The sequence below is a fragment of the Branchiostoma floridae genome, chromosome 7, assembly GCF_000003815.2.
Source record: "Branchiostoma floridae strain S238N-H82 chromosome 7, Bfl_VNyyK, whole genome shotgun sequence".
NCBI classification, from domain to species: domain Eukaryota; kingdom Metazoa; phylum Chordata; class Leptocardii; order Amphioxiformes; family Branchiostomatidae; genus Branchiostoma; species Branchiostoma floridae.
This window is the reverse complement of record NC_049985.1, coordinates 22026599-22048169: the sequence shown is the minus strand read 5'-3', so window position 1 is coordinate 22048169 and position 21571 is coordinate 22026599. Positions and strand designations below refer to the sequence as shown.

General features: G+C 39.4%; 1 protein-coding gene across 7 annotated transcripts in view; it reads right to left on the bottom strand.

The window, feature by feature from the left end:
* LOC118419643 overlaps nucleotides 1-21571 on the bottom strand; it is a 49924-nt gene that overhangs the window by 22181 nt on the left and 6172 nt on the right. For 6 of the 7 annotated variants that reach the window (XM_035826126.1, XM_035826129.1, XM_035826130.1 and 3 more), the window contains exons 2-5: nucleotides 4970-5118; nucleotides 1748-1891; nucleotides 1063-1117; nucleotides 353-477 (exon numbers count right to left, since the gene is read on the bottom strand). In XM_035826126.1, the coding sequence (XP_035682019.1) occupies nucleotides 353-477; nucleotides 1063-1117; nucleotides 1748-1891; nucleotides 4970-5118 (473 nt within the window). The remainder of the gene's footprint in view (nucleotides 1-352; nucleotides 478-1062; nucleotides 1118-1747; nucleotides 1892-4969; nucleotides 5119-21571) is intronic. The other variant, XM_035826131.1, reaches the window with a different exon arrangement.

Genomic DNA, 21571 nt, shown 5'->3' with positions numbered 1-21571 from the left:
TACAGTGTGCTGTTGTTGTTGTTGACTTACTTTCCTCCTGAATCCTGGCCATGACCTGTACGTCTGTCATGTCCTGTAGTTTGTAGCTGTGTGAAATGCTGTGAAAACTACAGTGTGCTGTAAGTTGTTGACTTACTTTCCTCCTGAATCCTGGCCATGACCTGTACGTCTGTCATGTCCTGTAGTTTGTAGCTGTGTGAAATGTTGTGAAAACTACAGTGTGCTGTTGCTGTTGTTGACTTACTTTCCTCCTGAATCCTGGCCATGACCTGTACGTCTGTCATGTCCTGTAGTTTGTAGCTGTGTGAAATGCTGTGAAAACTACAGTGTGTTGTTGTTGTTGTTGACTTACTTTCCTCCTGAATCCTGGCCATGACCTGTACGTCTGTCATGTCCTGTAGTTTGTAGCTGTCCTCGTCTTCATCGTCTGCGTCATCGCTCTCCTTCCGTCTCAGGAACGCCTCGTCCAGAGGAGTGCTACACAATGGGGCACGGGAGGAAAAAACTCTCAGTTATGCTGCTTTTGTACATTGTGAGAGTTTAGATTACTAGACAGACAAGTGCTCTCCGAGCAAAGGTGTGTTTTGGATGTTTTTTAGGAGTTCATCATCATATGGAGTCATGGTTGGTGACATATATGGTAACTCTATGGCCATGTAATAACATTACTGTAACAGTAACAGTATTTTCACATAAAAACCACCTGCATACATGTGGGAGTGCCTAGCCAAATGCTAACCCATGTGGGTCTTCAGCTACATTATGGTATTTCTACATATTGAACCCGCCTGGGTGTGTGGATGTCTGACCTAACATTATGTTCATTTGATAGGTCTTCAGCCAATTAACACTAGTTCACCTATATCCACAGGTTTACTTATATCCATTGTTTTCAAAGCAGGGTGTTAAGGAATATTGTATCAAGTCAATAACTGCATGCTACATGTATTTGAAATTATCGTCTGGCGACTTTATATGATCATTCAGATAAATACCCTGTTTGTAAAAAGTTAAAGGTAAACTAGCATTAATAGCATTGAATACATCGATATAAAAACCCACCTGGGTGTGAGGGTGCCTGACCTGGAGGGGGAGCTGGCAGACGACCATTTGGAAGCTGATGTAGGGAGGAGGAATGGACATGTAGAACTGTTTAGAATCTCTGCATTGTGTGTTTGAATACATACAGTGTACCTTAATCTGTACATCTGATTCAATACCTTGAGCTTTAAATATCACCATACAAATGTGACACTGAAATCTCATAAGAATCTTACCATAGACAGTGACTAATATGCCCAAAGGATCTATCAATCTATCGAACATGAGATATCCATGTACAGTGTATTCAAGAAAATACAGGTTAACGTTACAAATCGATACACTGGCGAGAGAAACAAACACCTGACAAGTCTTTCATGTGATGTTACCAAACATACAAATGTAGTAGCCTGATTAAATCTCGCTTATAGCTGCCCGCCCAACATCCGCGGGGAGGGGCCAGTTACAGCCCTGGACAGCAGAGTTCGCGTTACACAGACTACAAATGTAGTTGTTAATAAAAGACTTTGAAATGTCTATCTTCGAAAAAGTGAGATGCTTGTATCTAAAAGCCTTTAATCAAGATGTTTCTCTTTGATGGTAAGACTGTTTCTAATCACTGGTTTCTAATCACTTAAGACAGTTTGCTATCAACCTAAGTCTTGCTACAGGAAGGCACAGTGTTTTTTTGCATGGCAGTACTCACCAGTGATTGTACGTATATCTCTCAGCTGCTGCTTGATCTGGGGTATCGTGGGGCTAGGGGGCCTTGCCTCCTCAATGGGGCTTAAACTAGCTATGTGATCATTTGACTCTCTCGATACATTGGGACTATATATAGAGGAATAACCTGAAAGAAAGACAATTATTATGATAAATGGAAAATTGTATAGTTACCTGATGTGTCCGTGGATGTGGCAGAAGTGAAGTAAGAAAAGAAAAGACATGAAAGGGAAAAGAATAAGTAAATTTTTTTTTTCTTCAAGAGTTTTCGAAGGAAAGAAAAGTAAGCATAGAAAATTGCAGAATTGAAATGAAAAAGCACATCTTTTGCTACATGTAATATGTATATTTGGAAATGTAGATTTCTGTGTTTTTACACATCGAACACAAGAAATAACGCTTGTTCACCTTTATCCGGGGGGTAACCTATATCCGTTGTAGTTAAAAACTAGGTTTTCAGGGATATTGAGTTGACAGACTGTGGTTTCAAACTGCAATATGAACTCACATATTGCAGTTGGAACCGCCATCCTTAGACAAAATACCGTTATTAAAAACGACAGATATAGGTTACCCCACGGATAGAGGTGAAGTAGCTATAGTGTTAAAAAAATTAGTCATTTTCATTGACTTTCAAGGACAGCACTACAAAACATCACACACAATAAAAGACAGAAAATTTAGGACTGAACAAAGATGCAATGTCTGAATTCAATATACAATGCTGTACATGTAATGACATTGAAAAGTCTGAATGCATGATCGGGAAGCATGTTTTGTCACACTCAAGGCTATGTCACCAACAACATAATGGGGCAAGACAGCAAGAAATCAAATTAGGCCACAGCAAGTATATCTGATGGATGACATCAGCGTGCGCATTAATTTTTGTCTGATTTCAGAAAAAAAAAACAAGAATTTTTTTCTTCTGCAGGGGTGGTCAACATGACTAAGTACCAAAATGAGCAAATATGTTGTGTTGTAACTTGTAGCCTAATAACTGTACTTGTAGAAGTGACATGACTTCATGTCTTGTTGAATACAGGAATGAATGTCTTGTTGGCTCTGATACCATGTTTTGTCCCTTTAATTCTTGTTACAACATTCATCACAACATTATGGTGCCTATTTTTAAAAATGTAGCCATCTTGTTTTTTTTCACCCATCTTGTTTTTTTTCGCCCTATCACACTATTTTTGCAGTCTGCAGGCTATGTCATCCATAAAATTTACTTACTATGGCCTTAGAAAGACAGGCAAGGGTTTCATATCCTTTCAAATGACAAAGGGCTAAAGAACATCAATGGTGTTCTTGATAGATGTCTGCTGTCTTACTCCATATCTTTATACGTCTTGCATAGCCTTACAGGTTAGCAACATTGTAAGATAGTAATAGCCTTTTATCAAAACATATAATAGCTGACAAACCTTTTCGGTCCTCTATTTGCGAAAGAGGATGGAAAAGATGTCATATTCTTTCATTAGTGGCAAGCCAAAAAATAGCTAACATGCATTGGCATAATACCGGTCATAAGCCTTATACCGGTCAATTAAAAATAGTGGAACTTAAAGAGATCTACACATGCAACAATAGTTATTTCTGAGGTATGCACACTTCAGACATCTAGGTGTCCAATACATAATTTACAAAGCATCGATAACAATGCATTCGAAGACAACAAGGCCAAAAGTTTTCAGGTCATTTTCGGGGCAGGCGAGCTCGTCGTGGGACAAACACACTGTCACGTTCATCGCCAGATTTGTAGATAATAATCACATGTGCTCACGGCACAAGACGAGCATGATTCAACAGCAATCTTGAATTTCTTTTGGTGACCTACAACTCGTGTAAAAGTGTGAGGAACCGTTGCATTATCGCCCGGATCTACGGCTGAATGGGTCAAATTGAACGTACGCCGCCATTTTCCTGCCATTTTTAATGCTACGGCCAGCAGTAAAGTTTTACGTCATAGCGGTTGTGACGGACCAAAATTAAATGAAAATTCTTGTCAGTATACGCCCATTTTCTCATGACTTTTTGTATGCTCATGCAGATTTTTGTTTTGTGCAACTACTAACAGGAAAGAAAGGAACAACAGAGGATAAAGGTACATAGCGGCAGTTAATTGTGCCGTGTTTCGTTCGGCCGGTATAGTGCACCCCCTTCCAACCACGCGCCCGTTCTCCGTGCAATTCTGCGGTGTGTTCCAATTACGATATTATGTTTTTAGCAGGACCAGAGAGACAAAATAATTTACACAGAAGAAGTGGCAAAGGTAAGCTGTAACAGCAACATGTAACTGGAGAAAATGATGCGTTGATCATTTGCCAAATTAGCATTGCTTGAGAAATTGCAGTAAACCGACCGGTATTATGCCAATGGATGTTACTCAATGGCAATAGTTTATGCCAAATAAGAGACAAGCAACTGGATATGACTTTGGAAACGGTCAGTGACACTGAAAAGCTGTCTGAAATGTCTGACCGTTTCAAAATCATATCCAATTCCTTGAGGTCAATTTGGCATATCTTATTACCTGGATGTCTAACTTTCATTAATGTTGGATGAAAAGGACTACATAGCTACAATATGATTGGATACCAGGCTATGCAAGTACAGTAGAAGCCAGTTAATTGCACAATGGATAATCGCACACTTCTGTTAATTGCACGAAACGAAATCCTAATTCCCGTAGGGGTGCAGTCCATATATAATATCTGCTTTGTTGCACCAGTCGGATAATTGCACAAAAAGCACTGTCAAATGAGGTGTGCAATTAAGCGGCTTCTACTGTTACAGTAGTATACTTGTGAATCTGGTTCAAAAATCAAGAAAGCGAGAATTTCATAACACTTGTAAGTCCTTTCACACCATCCTCCTACGCACGTCCCCAACCGGCTAATCGTCTATGTGGGGACCCTGCTATCTGAAGGGCCACCCCCAGTTACTGACCGCCCTGCTTATAAATATTAACGAGCTTACCCTTATATGGGAACCAGGCAATTAGCGCCCAATCAGGCCTTTGCGAGACCCCTTTTGAAAACTGAAAGGCTATTCTCTGATTGGCTGACAGCTAGTTTGTGGCGACGCTCAAAGTAACCGGGGTGGCCCTTCAGATAGCAGGGTCCCCACATAGGGTCGGGGACGGTCGTGCGCAGGAGGGTGTTTCACACCAGCACCCACAGCACTAAGGCTGAGTAGTTACCTCTGGAACATTCGTCTAGTTTCAATAAGAGACTCTGTCTTGTGGAGTCGACTTCTGGGCTGGACTTCTCGAAGTCCTGGCGGACCCACTTGTAGGGGCTGGTGTTCTTGTGGGTAGGGGTGGCGGAGCGGGCAGGAGACACGTACAACCTGAGGGGTAGGGAAAAGTCAGTTGGTCAATGTCAGAAATAGGCTAATCTATTCCTGTCATCTTTATCCAGGGTTGTCCAACTCAGTGCTATTGCACTGCTTTGCAGTGGAGCCCTGCGTTACATGTACATAAATTCGAAATTAAACATATACATAGCAAACGTAAGCAAACATAAAATTGTTAAACGATAAATGAAATGAATATATAACAACAGTAATGAAACTGATGTAAACAATAATACTATTCATAACAAATGCTACAAATGATGACGATATCGATACAAATCATGATTGAATAATAATGGTACGAAACTAATGGAAACTAATGAAAACAATAATAATCTGCATATAAGGTTACAATTTGCATAAATCTGCAAGAACAAGACTTAGTACAATGTTATGTTTTAACATGGCTGTCCTCAGCTTTAACTTTCTTTTTGTCCCACTTATTGTTTGGGAGTCCATGTCGTTAATTTCTGTTACTGTAGTTCCTGATTTTTTCAGTGTACTTTTATGTTCACGGTTTTTACAGTGACGACTATATTGTGAACCTAAAATTACTGACAACACATAAACTTTTTTTATGTGCACCTACCACCACCGTGAACATTTCGTTTCGAGAACAAGTTAAATTTTCTAAGACCGTGAAAGTTTGGTACCATTAAATTTGTCATTTTTATCAGTTTCAAGTCATGAATTAAGTTTCTATATTTTTGTGACGGGATGAAATTTTTATTCCAACAAGTAAATCTAAATCCGAAGACCAAAAGATGGGCTCTAGAGACAATATTATTTTGGTCGGTACTCTTGTAGAACATATTGTTTAAAAAAAAGTACAGTAAACAATAACGTTAGAAGCACAGACCTACAGAAAAAGTGACAACATACTCTCACCTCTCAAATAGAAGTACCCCCTGGAATAAAAGTACCCCCCGGACAAATCTTCAAAATCTAATAAAAGTACCCCCTGGAATAAAAGTACCCCTCGGAAAAATACCAAATTGACATGTAAACCGTGTCCATACTACTTCTGTCCAAGAGAAGATGATCAGGTAGGTTCTTTTTACTTATTTATGCCTGAGTACCAATGGTTTTTGGTGTATTTTGGGCAACTTGTCAGCTCATATCTTTAAGATTTACCTTTACATCTTAAGAATTTGTAGTAAGTAAATAATAAACTAATTTGACATTGTAAAAACACTTATGGCAAAAATTCTTTTTGGCAAACATGACTATGCATGACTACATGTACATGTTTATAAAATAAATAACCCCCAGTTCAGAAAGAAAGCTGGACAGCTCTAACAGTTTCACAGCCTTCCAGAGCAATCCCCAGTGTAATTCGTGCCCTTTCATTCATGCCATTCATTGTACTACATCTATTATCTAGGGGCACAGTTCACTTGAATGCAGGGAAAGAACACATTTCAAGTTAGAAAAAGATTCCATGTTTAGAAATACAAAAGGGTATTTTGTAATATTGTATTTCAAAATACTTAGTGGAAACTTAGAGACAATAGTAAATTGTAATTTGGCCATGTTTATCTTTAGAAAAGGTTACGGAGTAGTGACCAAAATAAACAGAACTTCCCCAAATGTTTCGATCATAGACTCAGCACTGTAGCCACTCCCCCAAAAGTGTTACATGCATGAGAGACCTGAGAACTCTGTTGGAGCAAGGATAATCTTTTAGTTTTTAAACAACTTCACAAGCAGCATAAACTAGATTTTTTTTCTCTATCCACAACTTTACCCTCAGTTGGTAAAAAGAAATACATTTTAGTGTAGAAGTTACCAGGGGAAGATCGACATATAGCTGAGAATGCGACATCTAGCAGAAATGTTGTGATGGTTCCCATGCCAACGGCACACCCCTAGTAGACTTCCCGGCTCCATGATCACAGGCGGCACCCGGCTCACAAAGCTTGAGATATTAGAACTCCGCCTCCAAGGGAGGCGTGTTCCATTAGGGGAGGCTTACATGGTCTGGCCTCACGTGCCGGCCTCAAACAATGTAAACAGAGATAAAATGCATCGGAAATTCGAAGAGAACACACTTGAAACCTTTCCATATCTTTATTGGATATTTTTTTTGACTTGTCCAAGATTAGTTGCACACTTCTGAATTTGCTTGCCGGTTAATGTAAAATCAAGCTAGTGGGTAATTTGAGACTTTTGCCGGAGAAGCTCTCAAGCTCAGTGCTTCTCTCAAGAAAACTCCGCCCTTCGGGGGGCGTTGGTCTCTGGGCAGGCCCCTGCACGCGCCACTGCTGACTGTCGGCAAATTTCAACAATGTAAACAACAGATTTACGTGGGGAAAATGATACTTTTTAGATAGATTTAGTGAATTTTGAGCAAAAATACTGCGGAAATATGGGCAGAAAATTCCAACTTTCAATATTTGTGAGTTCACTGGTTAGTCAAAAAAGCCCAATTTGAAAAAAAAAATAAACGTACCGTCTAAAATAAGGACGTACCGGGTGGATTCTGAGGCGGAAAAAAATAAACGTACCGGTACGTTTATTTGAGAGGTGAGAGTACTGGAAATGGACTGGATTGGACATTGTTTTTGTTGGCATACCACATCTGAAATTTTGCTTCATATCAGTCTCTTGGGTACATTAAGCATATCCTGCACCTGAACTGTACTTGGGACAAAACATTATGCTAAGCCATTCTTTAGATCTTTGTTTGCACCAAACATAAATCAAGTCCTTTGGCCCATGACTATTAATGACATAATTTGTTTGTTTTTCTTCGAACATTATCTTTGAGTGCTCGTTTAGCTAGCTCACCTTAATCCGTTTGGTAACCTATATCCGTTGCTTTTAAAAACAGGGTATTTGGGGATATCACGTTGACAGAAGTTGGTTTAAATTTTCAATATTTTCAGTACATTGCAGTTTAAAACTATTACCCATCGACTTGATGTGCCTAAATACACTGTACTGTTTTGAAAAACAACGGATATAGGTTACCCTGCCGATAAAGGTGAACTTGCATTATATTCAATGTTATATAAATCAGTAGGAGAACCAGAGGGAAAGAATTACAACATGTATTATATAAGGGTTTAATACTGTGAAGGGCTTAGAGTGCCAGTAATGCTGACATATGATTCTGCAAACTAGTGCTGACTTTTACACCCATTATGCTCTAACTGCTAACAGAGAACTTATATCATGTACATGTATTGGATAACTGCTAACACTAGTAACAGAGAACTTATATCATGTACATGTATTGGATAACTGCTAACACTAGTAACAGAGAACTTATATCATGTACATGTATTGGATAACTGCTAACAGAGAACTTATATCATGTACATGTATTGGATAACTGCTAACAGAGAACTTATATCATGTACTGTATGGTAGTTATTTTTCAAACCAATGCCTTTGACATGTGAAAGTTTAACGTTAGAACTTAATAGTGTGTACATCATATAACTTCCTTACAATTCATAATCATATCGACTACATATAATAATCAACTAAACTGAAGTTTTAGATGAATATCTGTACAAATGTATATATCTATATATCTTTTCTGTCTTAAAAAAATATATAATTTCATGTACAGACCCCTACTAGTATATGTAACATAATATAATCTTCCTGAGTCTCTGATAAGCATAACAAAAATACCCCCTCCTATGCCTGTTTTATTGCACTCACTTAGAAAAATAATTACATGAAGCAGGCACTTAATCACAGAATAGGTCCTGTCAGGTTTGATAAATAATTTCTGAATATCATTCAGTTGAACAATAGTTCAAGCTAATGTAGGTCACATCCCCAAGGGAAGCTCATGACATAATAAACTGTATTCCTTCATCCTTGCATATTTGATCTCTGTCCATACTACAAATGCTTCTCTTTTGCAATTTTCACCAGTGTCTAGTTCACCAAGCCTCTCATTTTTCTATGTCCAAGAGTATCTCTAGACTCCAGGAATGACATTTCAAGGGTTTAATATTAGTTTTTATTTCTTAAAAACGAAATAAAAAAAATGAATACATGTCTGCAGGCTTAATTCATGAACATATTGGTACATATAGGTGTTCTTTTTACCTTCAACAAGGTTATGTTTTCGGCAGCATTTGTATGTGTGTCTGTGTGTGTGCATGTCCATCAATCAACATGATACGTAACTTGAGAATGCCTGGATGGTCTGGATGGATTGTCTTCATACTTGGTATGGGTAGGTCTCAATGAGACCTCGAAATGGTTAGATTTTGGGCCCCCTATTGGATTTTTTTTGTACTGCAGCAGAACTTCCGGTTTTGATATCTTGTGATCTGGACAAGCTATGGTCATGACGTTTGGTTGGTACATGTAGATAGCTCTTGTGGTCAGGAAGAAAAGACATAAGTTTGGGCCCTCTAGCAGCTATCTTTGGAACTGCAGGGTGCATTTCAGTTGCAGACTTCATAACAGGATAAGCCAAGAGGGGACGAAAGAATTTTAAATCAGTTGGCCAGTTTTTTTGCGCGACCAAATACTGTACACTACAGTAATCAGTTCAAGCAATCATGTATATTAATTTCATATTTGATGTTAGTCGGAACTATGGCACATTTGATATTCATAAATTGTCATGTAACACTTTAAGTCTCCCTTCCTACCCTGCCAGATGGTAGCCTATTATATAGCCAATCAAACTGTCATTTTAACAAAGATATATACATATACATTATCACGGCCTAATGCTGTTCTTTCAAAGCCTGGCAGTGTCAGCTTACTCTTAACACTAATCAGATCAGGGTTGTAGCCAGCCTGAAATCATTTTCCGTCCCCTCGATTTTGAATCCTATCAAGCACCCAAGGTGCACGAGGTTGTGCAATGTTTCTAGGGGGGTCGGGAAAACTTTGAAATCTAGACCCTCTGAAACCCTATTTCCTGCATTTTGAGGTGTAAATTTTGCTGGTAGACTAAGCTGTTCAACGGCATCTGTTTTGGTGAAAAATTACACAAGGGAAACAATTTTATTATATCTTTGCATATAAATCTTTGTCCGTCACATAGGACGGAACGGGCAAAATTTTTTTCTGTCCCCAGCTTAAAAAATTCCGTCAAAGGACAGAAGGACGGGTGCTGGCTACAACCCTGAATCAGATACAAATCAAATCTACCAGACAAAATGGAGTACCCTGGAAATGTGCATTATCATCAATTCATTGTGACATGACATGGACAACTCATAGGGAAAGTCAGTACTATTCATATACATGTAGATAAGTGCATTCTTGTGTATTCATATAAAATTACATTTTAGGAATTTAAGAACACACTGATATTCAAATGGTCCAGTTACCAAATCTACCACATGTGTACTTGTACATAAAATTCAAGTGTGCAAGGGCAAAAATATTTTTTCCATCACATGTAGTATGTACCTGTAAAATTGCAGTATGCTAAAATGTCTACCAGAAAATTAATATGGATGTTTCAATAAGACAAGAATGAAAAGATTGAAGATCATACTAATTTTTGGAGGGGCAAGCAATATTGAATATTGAAAAAAATTATAAATTTTTGCAAAATAAGCTCCATATAATATGATATAGGCTAAGTGTTGAAGTAGAAATATTGACATTCAAGGCTGCATGAACATAGATCAGCAATGTAATAATAATGTTAATATATATAATAATAATAATAACCCAGGAATAGGCATTATATTACAATGGCCACCGAAAGTGATCATGACGTTGTCTCACAAATGAATATGCTACACTTAAAACAGCATTTTAGAACCTACATTAATTTTATAACATCTGAATCTGGATTTTCACCTACAGAATTATAAAAAGTGTCTAATAATGGTAATGTTAGGAATTTACCTACAAGTTGCTACTCTCCAAGCAGAGGTTTGGCTTGTGTATTTTTTGTCTTTCTTTTTTGTCCGGTTTTCTTCATGTTGTCAATGAAGACAACAGGACAAGATAGATTTAGCACAACAAAAACGTCTAAAAACATGTTGTGAACCTCTGCTTAGGGGTGAAGAGTCTAAGCAAATTGCAGGCTGACCAATGATAACTGTTTGCTAGATTAACATATTAAAAAAAAATTTAAAACAATTGAATCCCAAGCCTGATTTTTTCATTCTGCAAAATTGCAAATTGTTGCTAGATTTTTCCTAGATGCAATCTTGAAAATTCTTTTGCAAATTGCAGATGGGTATAATTTCAAACAGTTACTCGTGTAAATATGCGGTTCTACACCCACGACACATAATATGGACGTCACGTACACCTATCCTCGGCTACGCATGCAGAAATTCCTCGCCACTGGGGTCCAATTAACCAGGGTGCAACCTCTCTACTCAGCTGAAGGCATCATCGATTTGTTCTACTGGGGTATAACACTGTATCTGCTCATGTAAACTTACAGGCATGGAAGGCTGCATGCTGATTCACTTCTGTTTTATATACTAGAGGTGATATAGATGTCACATTGGTTTGATTTGAAGCACTCCCTTCAGTTCTAGACTCAATAATATTATTACTTTAAAAATCACTGCATATATAAAGAATACTGTGGTAAGGAATGTATTTAGAGAATACTATCTTAAGATCCTAACGTAACTACTTCAATCTACAGTTTTAGAAATAAAATTACATTATAAGTTAAAATATAACACTTAATTAACAGCAATTTGGATAAGATATCTTATACAGGGGCCCAAAATGTTGAATATCAAGTCCTCAAAATTCTATAGCAACAGACGTATTTCATTCTCCAAGTTGTTGTCATAGAATTATGTTAAAACAACTATACACTAATACAGTAAGGACAGATGCAACAAGGCCTGCCGTAACAATGCCAAGAATGGCGCGATACGTCGGCAGGGGTTTCAGTTATGATAAAATTTCTATCTATAGCTAGCGCGCGTTGTAGCATTGCTTGTATGCTGCCTCTGAGACCTGTGAAAGAGGAAAGGGCCCTCTCTACCCGCCAAACTGTCACAAGCTATATTTAGGCCCATCCTATCACTGTGATAAAGGTTACATAGTAAAATATATGATGCCTGGTCAGATGAAATCATAACAATAATAGACCAAGAATGACAGAGCTCTTCATATGAATTATGTTGGAGCGATCGTCCCTGACATGCAGCTATGTAAAGAATGGGTTGGTATAGTCCTCCAGGCTAAGTGTTTTTGTCTTGGCCAATTTTGGTGCAGCAATTTGTATAGCAGTACTTGGCATTTTATCACCTCACTTGGTATTACTGAAAAGTAGTAGACTGTGGACAAAATACAGATCATGTTAGTTCGCCCTTATCCGTGGGGTAACCTATATCCGTTGCTTTTAAAACGGGGATTTGTTTGGGGATATCAAATCGACGAAATGCTGTGTCAAACTGCAAGTTTTGAAATACAATGTACAGCATGGTACTAGTTTGATATCTAAAATGCTGCAGTTTGAAACCACCACCCGTCGACTTATGCATGTACCGGTATTATTCCTAAATACCCAGTTTTGAAATACAATGGATATGGGTTACCCCGCGGATATAGGTGACTAGCATTACTAGCTATTTCTGAATGATACACTAGATGGGAGAAATTCTCCCATCGGGAGATTTCGAGTAATTGTCAACCAATAAAAGACTTGGTTCGGCCCTCTGGTCTGGGTCATGTGATTCGTTTTCATCACGTGATTTTCTGTTCTCTCTCTTTTGGTCCCTGTCCGCGGGGGAGTGTGGACGTCTGTGATGTATCTTCCCTGAACTTAGTTTATTTTCGCCAGAAATTTTCGACAGAATGGAGAATCATGCCCATCGTCAGTCCAGGAAGTGTTCCGTTTGCCACCTTCCAGTGAAGGGCCACCCTGGTCCGTGCGGCCCCGGCAAATGCGTGTACGAGAGAGCGGAAACAGACGAGGAATACTTTGCACGAATGAGAAACGAGCGCCAGCTGCAAGATAGGATTCGCAAGCTCCGGAAACACAGCAGAGTAAGTGAAATCGCGCGCAGTGCGTGGACTTCTGCCACTACAGATGACTCGGAAGATACACTTGGACCCAGGACCGAACCCGTTGCGGTCGAGCGAACCTTCCAGCCACCGAATTCCGCCAGTGAGTACCAGGCCGCCGAGGGGGATTGTAGCTATAGCGAGCCGCCGATGGTTTCCCGCCATACGTTCGCGTCAACAGGGGCCCGGGACGGGGAGTACTCAGAATCAAAGGACCCACAGCGGTGTACAGGGAAGAATCTGAAGTCATCCAAGAAGTTAGTGCGTGAGGTTGACCAAGTTCGGAAGGACTTTCCAGATCTGATATCGCGTTCTCAGGACGAGAAGAGCGGCAGGTACAAACGCTCCGCCGAGATCCCTGATGACTGCTTCTCGGATACCTTATCATCGATATGTAGTAGTGAAGAACTCTCGAGCAGAGCACGCTCGGCCCTGCCGCGCATTACAAGGCAACACAAGCATCGTCGAAAGCGGAGTCATAGCCGACTTCGGAAGGCAAGAACCCATTCACCTCACAGACGCAAGGCACGGAGTTACAGCCGCTCGGATACTTCGTCTTCTCGTTCGCGTGACAGGAGGAGTGGCAGGTACAGACGCTCCGTCGGGATTCAAGCCCAACCGTCGGATACCTCATCGCCAGGTAACAGTGAAGAAAACTTACCGCGCAGAGCACACTCGGCCCGGCCACGTAGTTTTATATCGAGCCAACACAGTAGAAAGAGGAGCCCAAGTCAGCCAAAGAAGGCAAGAGCCCATTCACTCCACAGACGCAAGACACGGGGCCAGCGTGGTTCGGATACTTCGTCTTCTCGGTCACGTTCAAGGGGCAGGCGCAAGAAATCAGGTAAGACCGGGCGCAACCGTACGATAAATGACTCTAGCTCAGCCAGTGTCAAAGTCGAATGGCCACAAGAAGGGCTCATTTTCCCGGTTATGGAAAACGTGGGGGAGTGACTTATGACGAGTTAACTATGCCAATGTTTGTACATGGTTACGTGAAAAATGTTATCGAGTCACATAGAGTTTCACATGTTGTGGAGGACAAGTTTATTCATCTGGCAGACTTGATGTTTGACGCAGTGTATCAAGATTGGGTCACAGTAAGAGAACTACATGCATCGATTCTGTATGGGTTGGAGCGGGGCACTTTGAGTTGGTCAGATGCCGACATGTTTGCCACTATCAGAGACCGCCATTACCGCACAGAGGGTAGTGTTTCGCGTGGGAACAGCGGGAACATGCAAGGGGCGTGGCCACAGACTGGAGGAAGCGCTACAGTCGAGTTTCCCAGGGCACGTTATTGTGGCGGTTTCCAGACGGGATCGTGTTCCCTACGTTCCGGACACTACAGTATGAGATGGAACAGCCCCGTACTACATGTTTGCAGTGCTTGTCTAGTTGTCCGCAGTATTCAAGAGCAACACGCAAGCAAGGACTGCCCGTTCAGGGATCCCGTGTTTCGACTCTCCCAAGAAATGCAAGCCAGGGTGGAATTCGGTCCCTCTGTCCTTTCATCTCAGTCCGACGCCGACAGCGGGCACAAACAAGGCGATCGGGTTACATCGGGTTGAGTCCAAGAGCGGGAACATGACTTTGAAGGCACACATGTACTGGTGAGATCTTCTGTGATTATACCTTAGCACGGAGAAAGTTTTTGCGGGACTATGACGAGTGGCGTCTAGTAGATTCTTAGAAATTAGCTGGTTTATTATTGTGAAAACAGAATTGTATCAGCATCTTGAGGATGTTCCATTTAGAATCATAACTAAGCTGTCATTATGCTGACCACTTGAATACTTTTATTTCAAAGTAACTAAGTTCTAGAGCCCTAGTAGTTGGCACATTTCTTTCGTTTATATTTTATTATGATTATCCAGACTACATGTTGCCCGGATTGTGCTTAGACGAGTTCTAATGTAGAATGTAGTACCATGATCGGTATGGCTGATACTTATGTGACGGTGAAGCGAGCACCACATTACACCCGGACGAATTGCCTTCTAGCATGTAGACTTGTGTCAACCGAGACATGTCTGGATGGATGTGATAGTTTGACTATCGGAGAATTCTTGAGTGCCAGGCGGTAGGATGTATCATTATGTCTTGACAAGCTAACGGTTGTTGTCGCTGCAAGGAATTGGGCCCGACCGCGGGAGGGTTCTACCTTTGATGAACTGGGACAGTATGGCGTGTGAGTTTGTGTTGAACACGGGACGTTCAAGAGATAAAGAGTGGCTCCTGCGCGAAGGAGCTCTGGATAATCGTGGCTTTGTGCGATTCTGGTTGGAAGGTAGTGCAGTCAAGATCATTCAAGGACGGGAGAACCGAGTTGCGGACCACCTGTGTGCTGTCATCTTTCGCCTTGGCACTTTCAAATGTTCCATTCAGGACACGGAGATTTGATGCTTTCGCAATACCGGTACTTCAGGATTTTCCTCCCTGGAGTGCCCATTCTAATATGTGTGTACAGTCTTTCTTGTTGTGTTTTTTGTTACAGTGAAGACAAATCTACTCTACTCTACTCTAAATGTATATGTAATTACGAGAACAGGTTGGTCGGATACTATTTATGTCATACCTGTAACTACGTCTAATACACCAACATACTTGATAACGCACCTTCTGCATTTTATTTTCTATCAGATAAAGTATTGAGTTATTGGCGCATTAGTAGTACTATTATGACGTCACAGTATTTTGTAATATCGGGGAGAGTTTTGTTTTCTTGGTAATGTGGTTTATTTCAACTTGGACACAAATGTTATGTTATTTCATGTACCTATATTGTACCTTTGACTCAGAATGTATTTGATGACGAATCATGTAGACGAGTCTTGGACGTGTTTTAGATACCAGCCGTTATTCCTTACATAGTGGTAATGTGGTTTCTTTCAACAACGGACACAAATGTTTTCTTATTTCATGTACCTCTACCTTGTAACTTTGATTCAGAATGTATTCGACGACGTATCATGTAGACTAGTCTTGGACGTGTTTTAGATACCAGCCGTTATTCCTTACATAGAGGTAATGTGGTTTCTTTCAAACAACGGACACAAATGTTTTCTTATTTCATGTAGCTCTACCTTGTAACTTTGAATTATCATGTAGACGAGTTTTGGACGTTTTAGATACCAGCCGTCATTCTTTACAAAGTGAGTATGTGGGTTAGTGGAACGACGAACACAAATGTTTATGTTATTTCATGTACCTACGTTGTATCTTGACCCAGCATGTATTTGACGACGAATCATGTAGACGAGTCTTGGAGGCGTTTTGGATACCAGCCGTTATTCCTTACATAGTGGTAATGTGGTTTATGTTTTGGACACAAATGTTATGTTATCCCATGTACCTTTACCTTGTACATTGGATTAAGGATGTATTGACGACGGAGCATGTAGACGAGTCTTGGAGGCGTTTTAGATACTAGCCGTCATCTCTTACAAAGTGGCTGTCGAAATGGAGCCTTCCGCCTTATCATGTTCAGTGGATTGCTAGTTATATGGTTTTCTTGTCCCTACTGAAAACATCCGTACAGCAGATTGTTAGTTATTAATACTGCTATTTCGTTACTGTTACCGAAGTTGTCACTTAATGCTAGAGTAGTATTGTTATCCATGTTCAATTTTGTTTTGCAACGTCTGCAGTTATATGTGGTGCTGGGGAGGTCAGGTTTTTGTCTTTTTGTTTTATTTATTTTTTGATTTTTTGATCTATTTATTTTTGTCAGGAGGTTTGGCCTTTTCTTTGGCGTTTGTTTGGAAAAGTGCAACTACATTAAAAACTTTTCCCATTCTTGGCCAAACACTTCTGACTCTCTGTCTTTGTTGTTAGATAATTTGGGAGAAATTCTCCCATCGGGAGATTTCGAGTAATTGTCAACCAATAAAAGACTTGGTTCGGCCCTCTGGTCTGGGTCATGTGATTCGTTTTCATCACGTGATTTTCTGTTCTCTCTCTTTTGGTCCCTGTCCGCGGGGGAGTGTGGACGTCTGTGATGTATCTTCCCTGAACCCACCACCACCCCAGCGCCACCTCAGTTAAATTTAAGTAAATAATTATAAGGTTTAAGATATTACTTCGGAAAAGAAAACCTGCGTTTGTTTGGAAAAGTGCAACTACATTAAAAACTTTTCCCATTCTTGGCCAAACACTTCTGACTCTCTGTCTTTGTTGTTAGATAATTTAATTAACATTTACTTATATGATTTAGCTTGCTAAGGGAACTATTCATGCTATTTTGTAACTTATGTTCCAGGTGAGCAACGAATGCTGTAGAAATACATACCAAAGAACGGTAACGAGTTTTGCCGCATCATTACACACAAACACAGGTGGGGAAGATACCTGGCTGATAGGACAGGTGGTTCACCTTTTGTGACCTGCTACTGCTAACAGGTGCAACCAGGTGGGATTACCTTTTTACCACCTGCTGACCAACTTAATGGTGTAATCCCTGACATGTTTCTATGTAACCAAAAGACCAAACTTCACCAGAACTTAATGTATCAAAACTTCCACAGAAAGCTGCTAGGTGTACTCCAAGTATAGGTTAGGCTCGAACTGTTACAGGCCCAGAGACATCAAGAAACAGTACAAAATAGAAAGCCTGATAAAAACGACTTAAAATATATCAAACAAAAAAGCCGCAGCCTAACCTCTGCTTGGAGAGTACACTAGGTGTGCAATTATTAAACTTCGCCCGTTTCCCCACCAGTACCAAATGTCATAAGGATCCATCCACGGCTTCTCAGGTTATGCTGTCCATAGACAGAGACACAGAAACACTATAACACAACCTTCTCAGCGAAGGTCAAAATTGTACAGCATAAGACAAGTAAGAAACATACTAATTATAAATGGCCTACAAAGCCCAATACTTTTTGGGAGTACCAACCTGAGAGTAAGAGCACAAAATGAAATGTTCAACTTTGCACTTTCCTCCATTTTATCTATTAAGTTGTTTTCTTTGAGTATGACCAATACTGATAGCCCATGAAATTTACTGCATGCTCTAGATAGTAAACTGCCATGGCCGTCCAATATTGCAGTGTCACGTACTTCTTGGGTAATCATTTTCTCAACAAGGTGCAGCGAGGAAATTGAAAATGCCAAAAATATTCCACACAAATCATGTATGTAAGTACTCGGCTACTTCACAATCTAATGTACCAAAAGGGGGTCAATAGGGGTGAAAATTCAACTCTATTTTATTCTTTTTTTGTTGTTAGTAGTTCAAAGGTACATACCTTGGGCTTGCTATCCTAAAGGATCTCCGCACAACGAGCTTTTATAACTTCGGTACATGGGCTTTTATAAATGGATCACTAAGGGGGTACGGACGCTACAACTTTAGAATTACTAGAACTGCAGCATACTGTATATTCAACATTAGAACAGAAAATGGGTGTTTTATCCTTATCTTCTTGTATAATTAGCATTTGCAATGCTAGAAAATCAACTCAAGTTGCAGTATGACTATGTTAGGTCATTTTCTGGTCATCTATTACTAAAGCAGCTATAATGATATGCGGGTATTTTGGCTTGAAGCAAAGATCAAATACTATAATTCTTAATCCAGGCACCATAGTAGCTAAATTTTGGTGGTTATCTATCCTTATTGGGCTTCTACATAAAATTACAACAGATATAGTGTATAACATAACATAGAATCTTTCATATGACCATTAATGAACATTTCAAGGGGGGTACGGACGCTACACAATTCTAGTAAAGACTGGTAGTGAACAATGGAATTAGCCCACGAAACATGTCCATTTTCAAATAATCATTAACTATTTATTAATTGAAGCATCCATTAATGCTACTGCAGCAGTTTAACAAAGAAAATGAGAATATAAATATGCCAGTTGAGATTCCACCCAGTTGGATCTGTACTCTACTTTTTGATAACAGGAATACTGATAGAAGATTTTACAGAATCTGTGATAAAGAAGTGATGGTTTACATAAAAGAATATAACACAGTGCTTCCCATGCCATCAAACCAGCAATGTAAACTTGCATCTTTCTTGAATACATGCTATGTACATATTAGTTTGGACAAGAGAAACAATAGTGCAGGGGGTACGGACGCTACACATTACATACTATGTAATACTATGTTTAATTTATGCCTTGTATAATGTAGATCTACCAAACTGGTGTTCTTACATCAGCTAAACTCATGGGGGGATATCAAATATCATCTCACATCCATCTTTGGCTGCATTGGAATGAACCATTTATGAAGTCTGAGGGGGTGTAGAAATCTCAGAAAAATGCAGCTCAAATTCATTAAAAAGTCACATTTTTAGAGAAAAAAGTTAACCAATCATATCTGTAAGAACTGTAATTAATGTATTGAATCAGAAATGTAGCAGTTGGACAGCAATTTTAACAGCATTTTGCTAAAAAGCTTCAAATGGGGGTACGGACGCTACAGGTGGGGGTACGGACGCTACAGGGGGTACGGACGCTACATTTTGATGTTTACGGTGCTATACTAGACAGAGTTTTCAGGACAGCAATGGTTTAAAGGGTGTTCTAGTATGTGGTAATAGAGACCTCTAAACTGTCATAATCACAAGCTTGTGGGATTTACTTAGTACAGAAATTGAAGGGGGTACGGACGCTACAGATTTTTTTCGGAAAATGACATCCTGGACTTTGCTTCTAAATAATATGTCATAAGAGTGTGCTACTGATCTTATTCTACTTCTGACCTTATACACACACAATACCTTACTTTTACATACAAAGACAACACCAATATTACCAAACAATTAGCTGCTACAGACTACAGATATATCCAGTTAAAATAACATTGGAATCTGTCAACATGTGGGTAAAATGGAAAAATAGTCCCTATGGAACCAAAAAATGGTCATGTCCTTCAAAAAAAGCATAAAATCACTAGTAGTCACATGACCGCATATCAAAAGCAAGTGGTTTCTAATTACCAACTACAATTTTTCTGTTAGATCAGAGGTTTAAGAATTAGTAAAAACTGAATGGTCCCCGATAACGCTTAAAATTGGGCATTTTTAGGTTATATTTTGGTCAATATTTTTGCCAAATATTGACCGATTTACAAAATTCTTTTTGTGACATGTTCCTTGTTGTACCAGGTTTTGGGAAATGAATTTATAAAACAACTATAGACTGTGTATCTTTTGCTATCAACTGATAACATGTCAGAAAAAAAATGGGTACATTAGATTGTGAAGTAGCCGACTAGTAGTCGAATCTGAACTAGCAACACAGTTGGAAACCAAGAACTGACTGAACAGATAACTACACTCTGAAAAGAGAGACTCCTTTCTGCATAAATGTCAATTCAAAGTCTTGTAAAATGCCTTTCCCAAGGGCACAAGATCGGTAGCAAAATAGGATTTGAACCCAGGACTTCTGGATTCTGGGCCCTGTAGTTAACACGACTTCGAACCACCCTATCCACAGTAAGCAAGAAAAATGTAACTTGTATGTTAAAGGTTCTGTTTGTAAAATATGCTATAATGCTAGTTTACCTTTTTCCGTGGGGTAACCTTTATCCGTTGTCTGTAAAAACAGCATATTTAGGAGTAGAGACTTGAGACTTTATTAGAAAGTCCATTAGTTTATTAAGTTTGCTGACAGTGGTTTCAAATTTACAATATTTTCAAAATGTTTGGATTTTAAACCACCGTCCGTCGACTTCATATCCCTAAATACCTTTTTTCTTACAAACAACGAATATAGGTTACCCTCGGATAAAGGTGAACCAACGTTATATCCAAACTACAAAATATAGATGAATGTTTGTTCAAATTTTCATCTTTCCCACGTGCTATCAAAACATTCTTCTGTTCACTACATCTTGTCGTTATTGGAATTCCCACTGTCATAAATATGTTTTCTAATATACAATGTACACTCATCTGAGCATGATATGATGCGGTTCTAACTGCTTATGAGCTGAAACCCTCTATGATTGATTCTGTGCTCAGCGATGGGTACATTTTCAGAACCAAGCTCTCCTCGGTAGTGATAAAACATGTTAAGCATGTCTTCTTGTTCAACATCTACCAATTTGTCTTGATTTTCCTTCCACTTTGCCAGAAACATTAGGACTTCGTTTCAAATTCAATTCCATTTTCAATATGCAGATCCTGCAACATCATTGGAAACTGCAGATTAATGTAAAATTGAAGAGTGTGTCTGGAATTAAGATAGCAGATGGGAGAAGCAGCACTTGAATGCCTCTTCATCAAAATATGGTGCTGATAAAACTAGTTCAAACAGTCCGTACATGCATATCATGCATGTATGTGTGTGAGAGACTCAAAGAATGAGATTTGCTTAAAACAGGACCTGTCCTTCTGTTAAGTACAGAAATTTGCTTGTTGCCATGTAAAAAAAATCCAACCTGTCTGTCTGTCAAAAAATTAATTGTGCTTCACGATATGAAACTGACAAAAAATGAC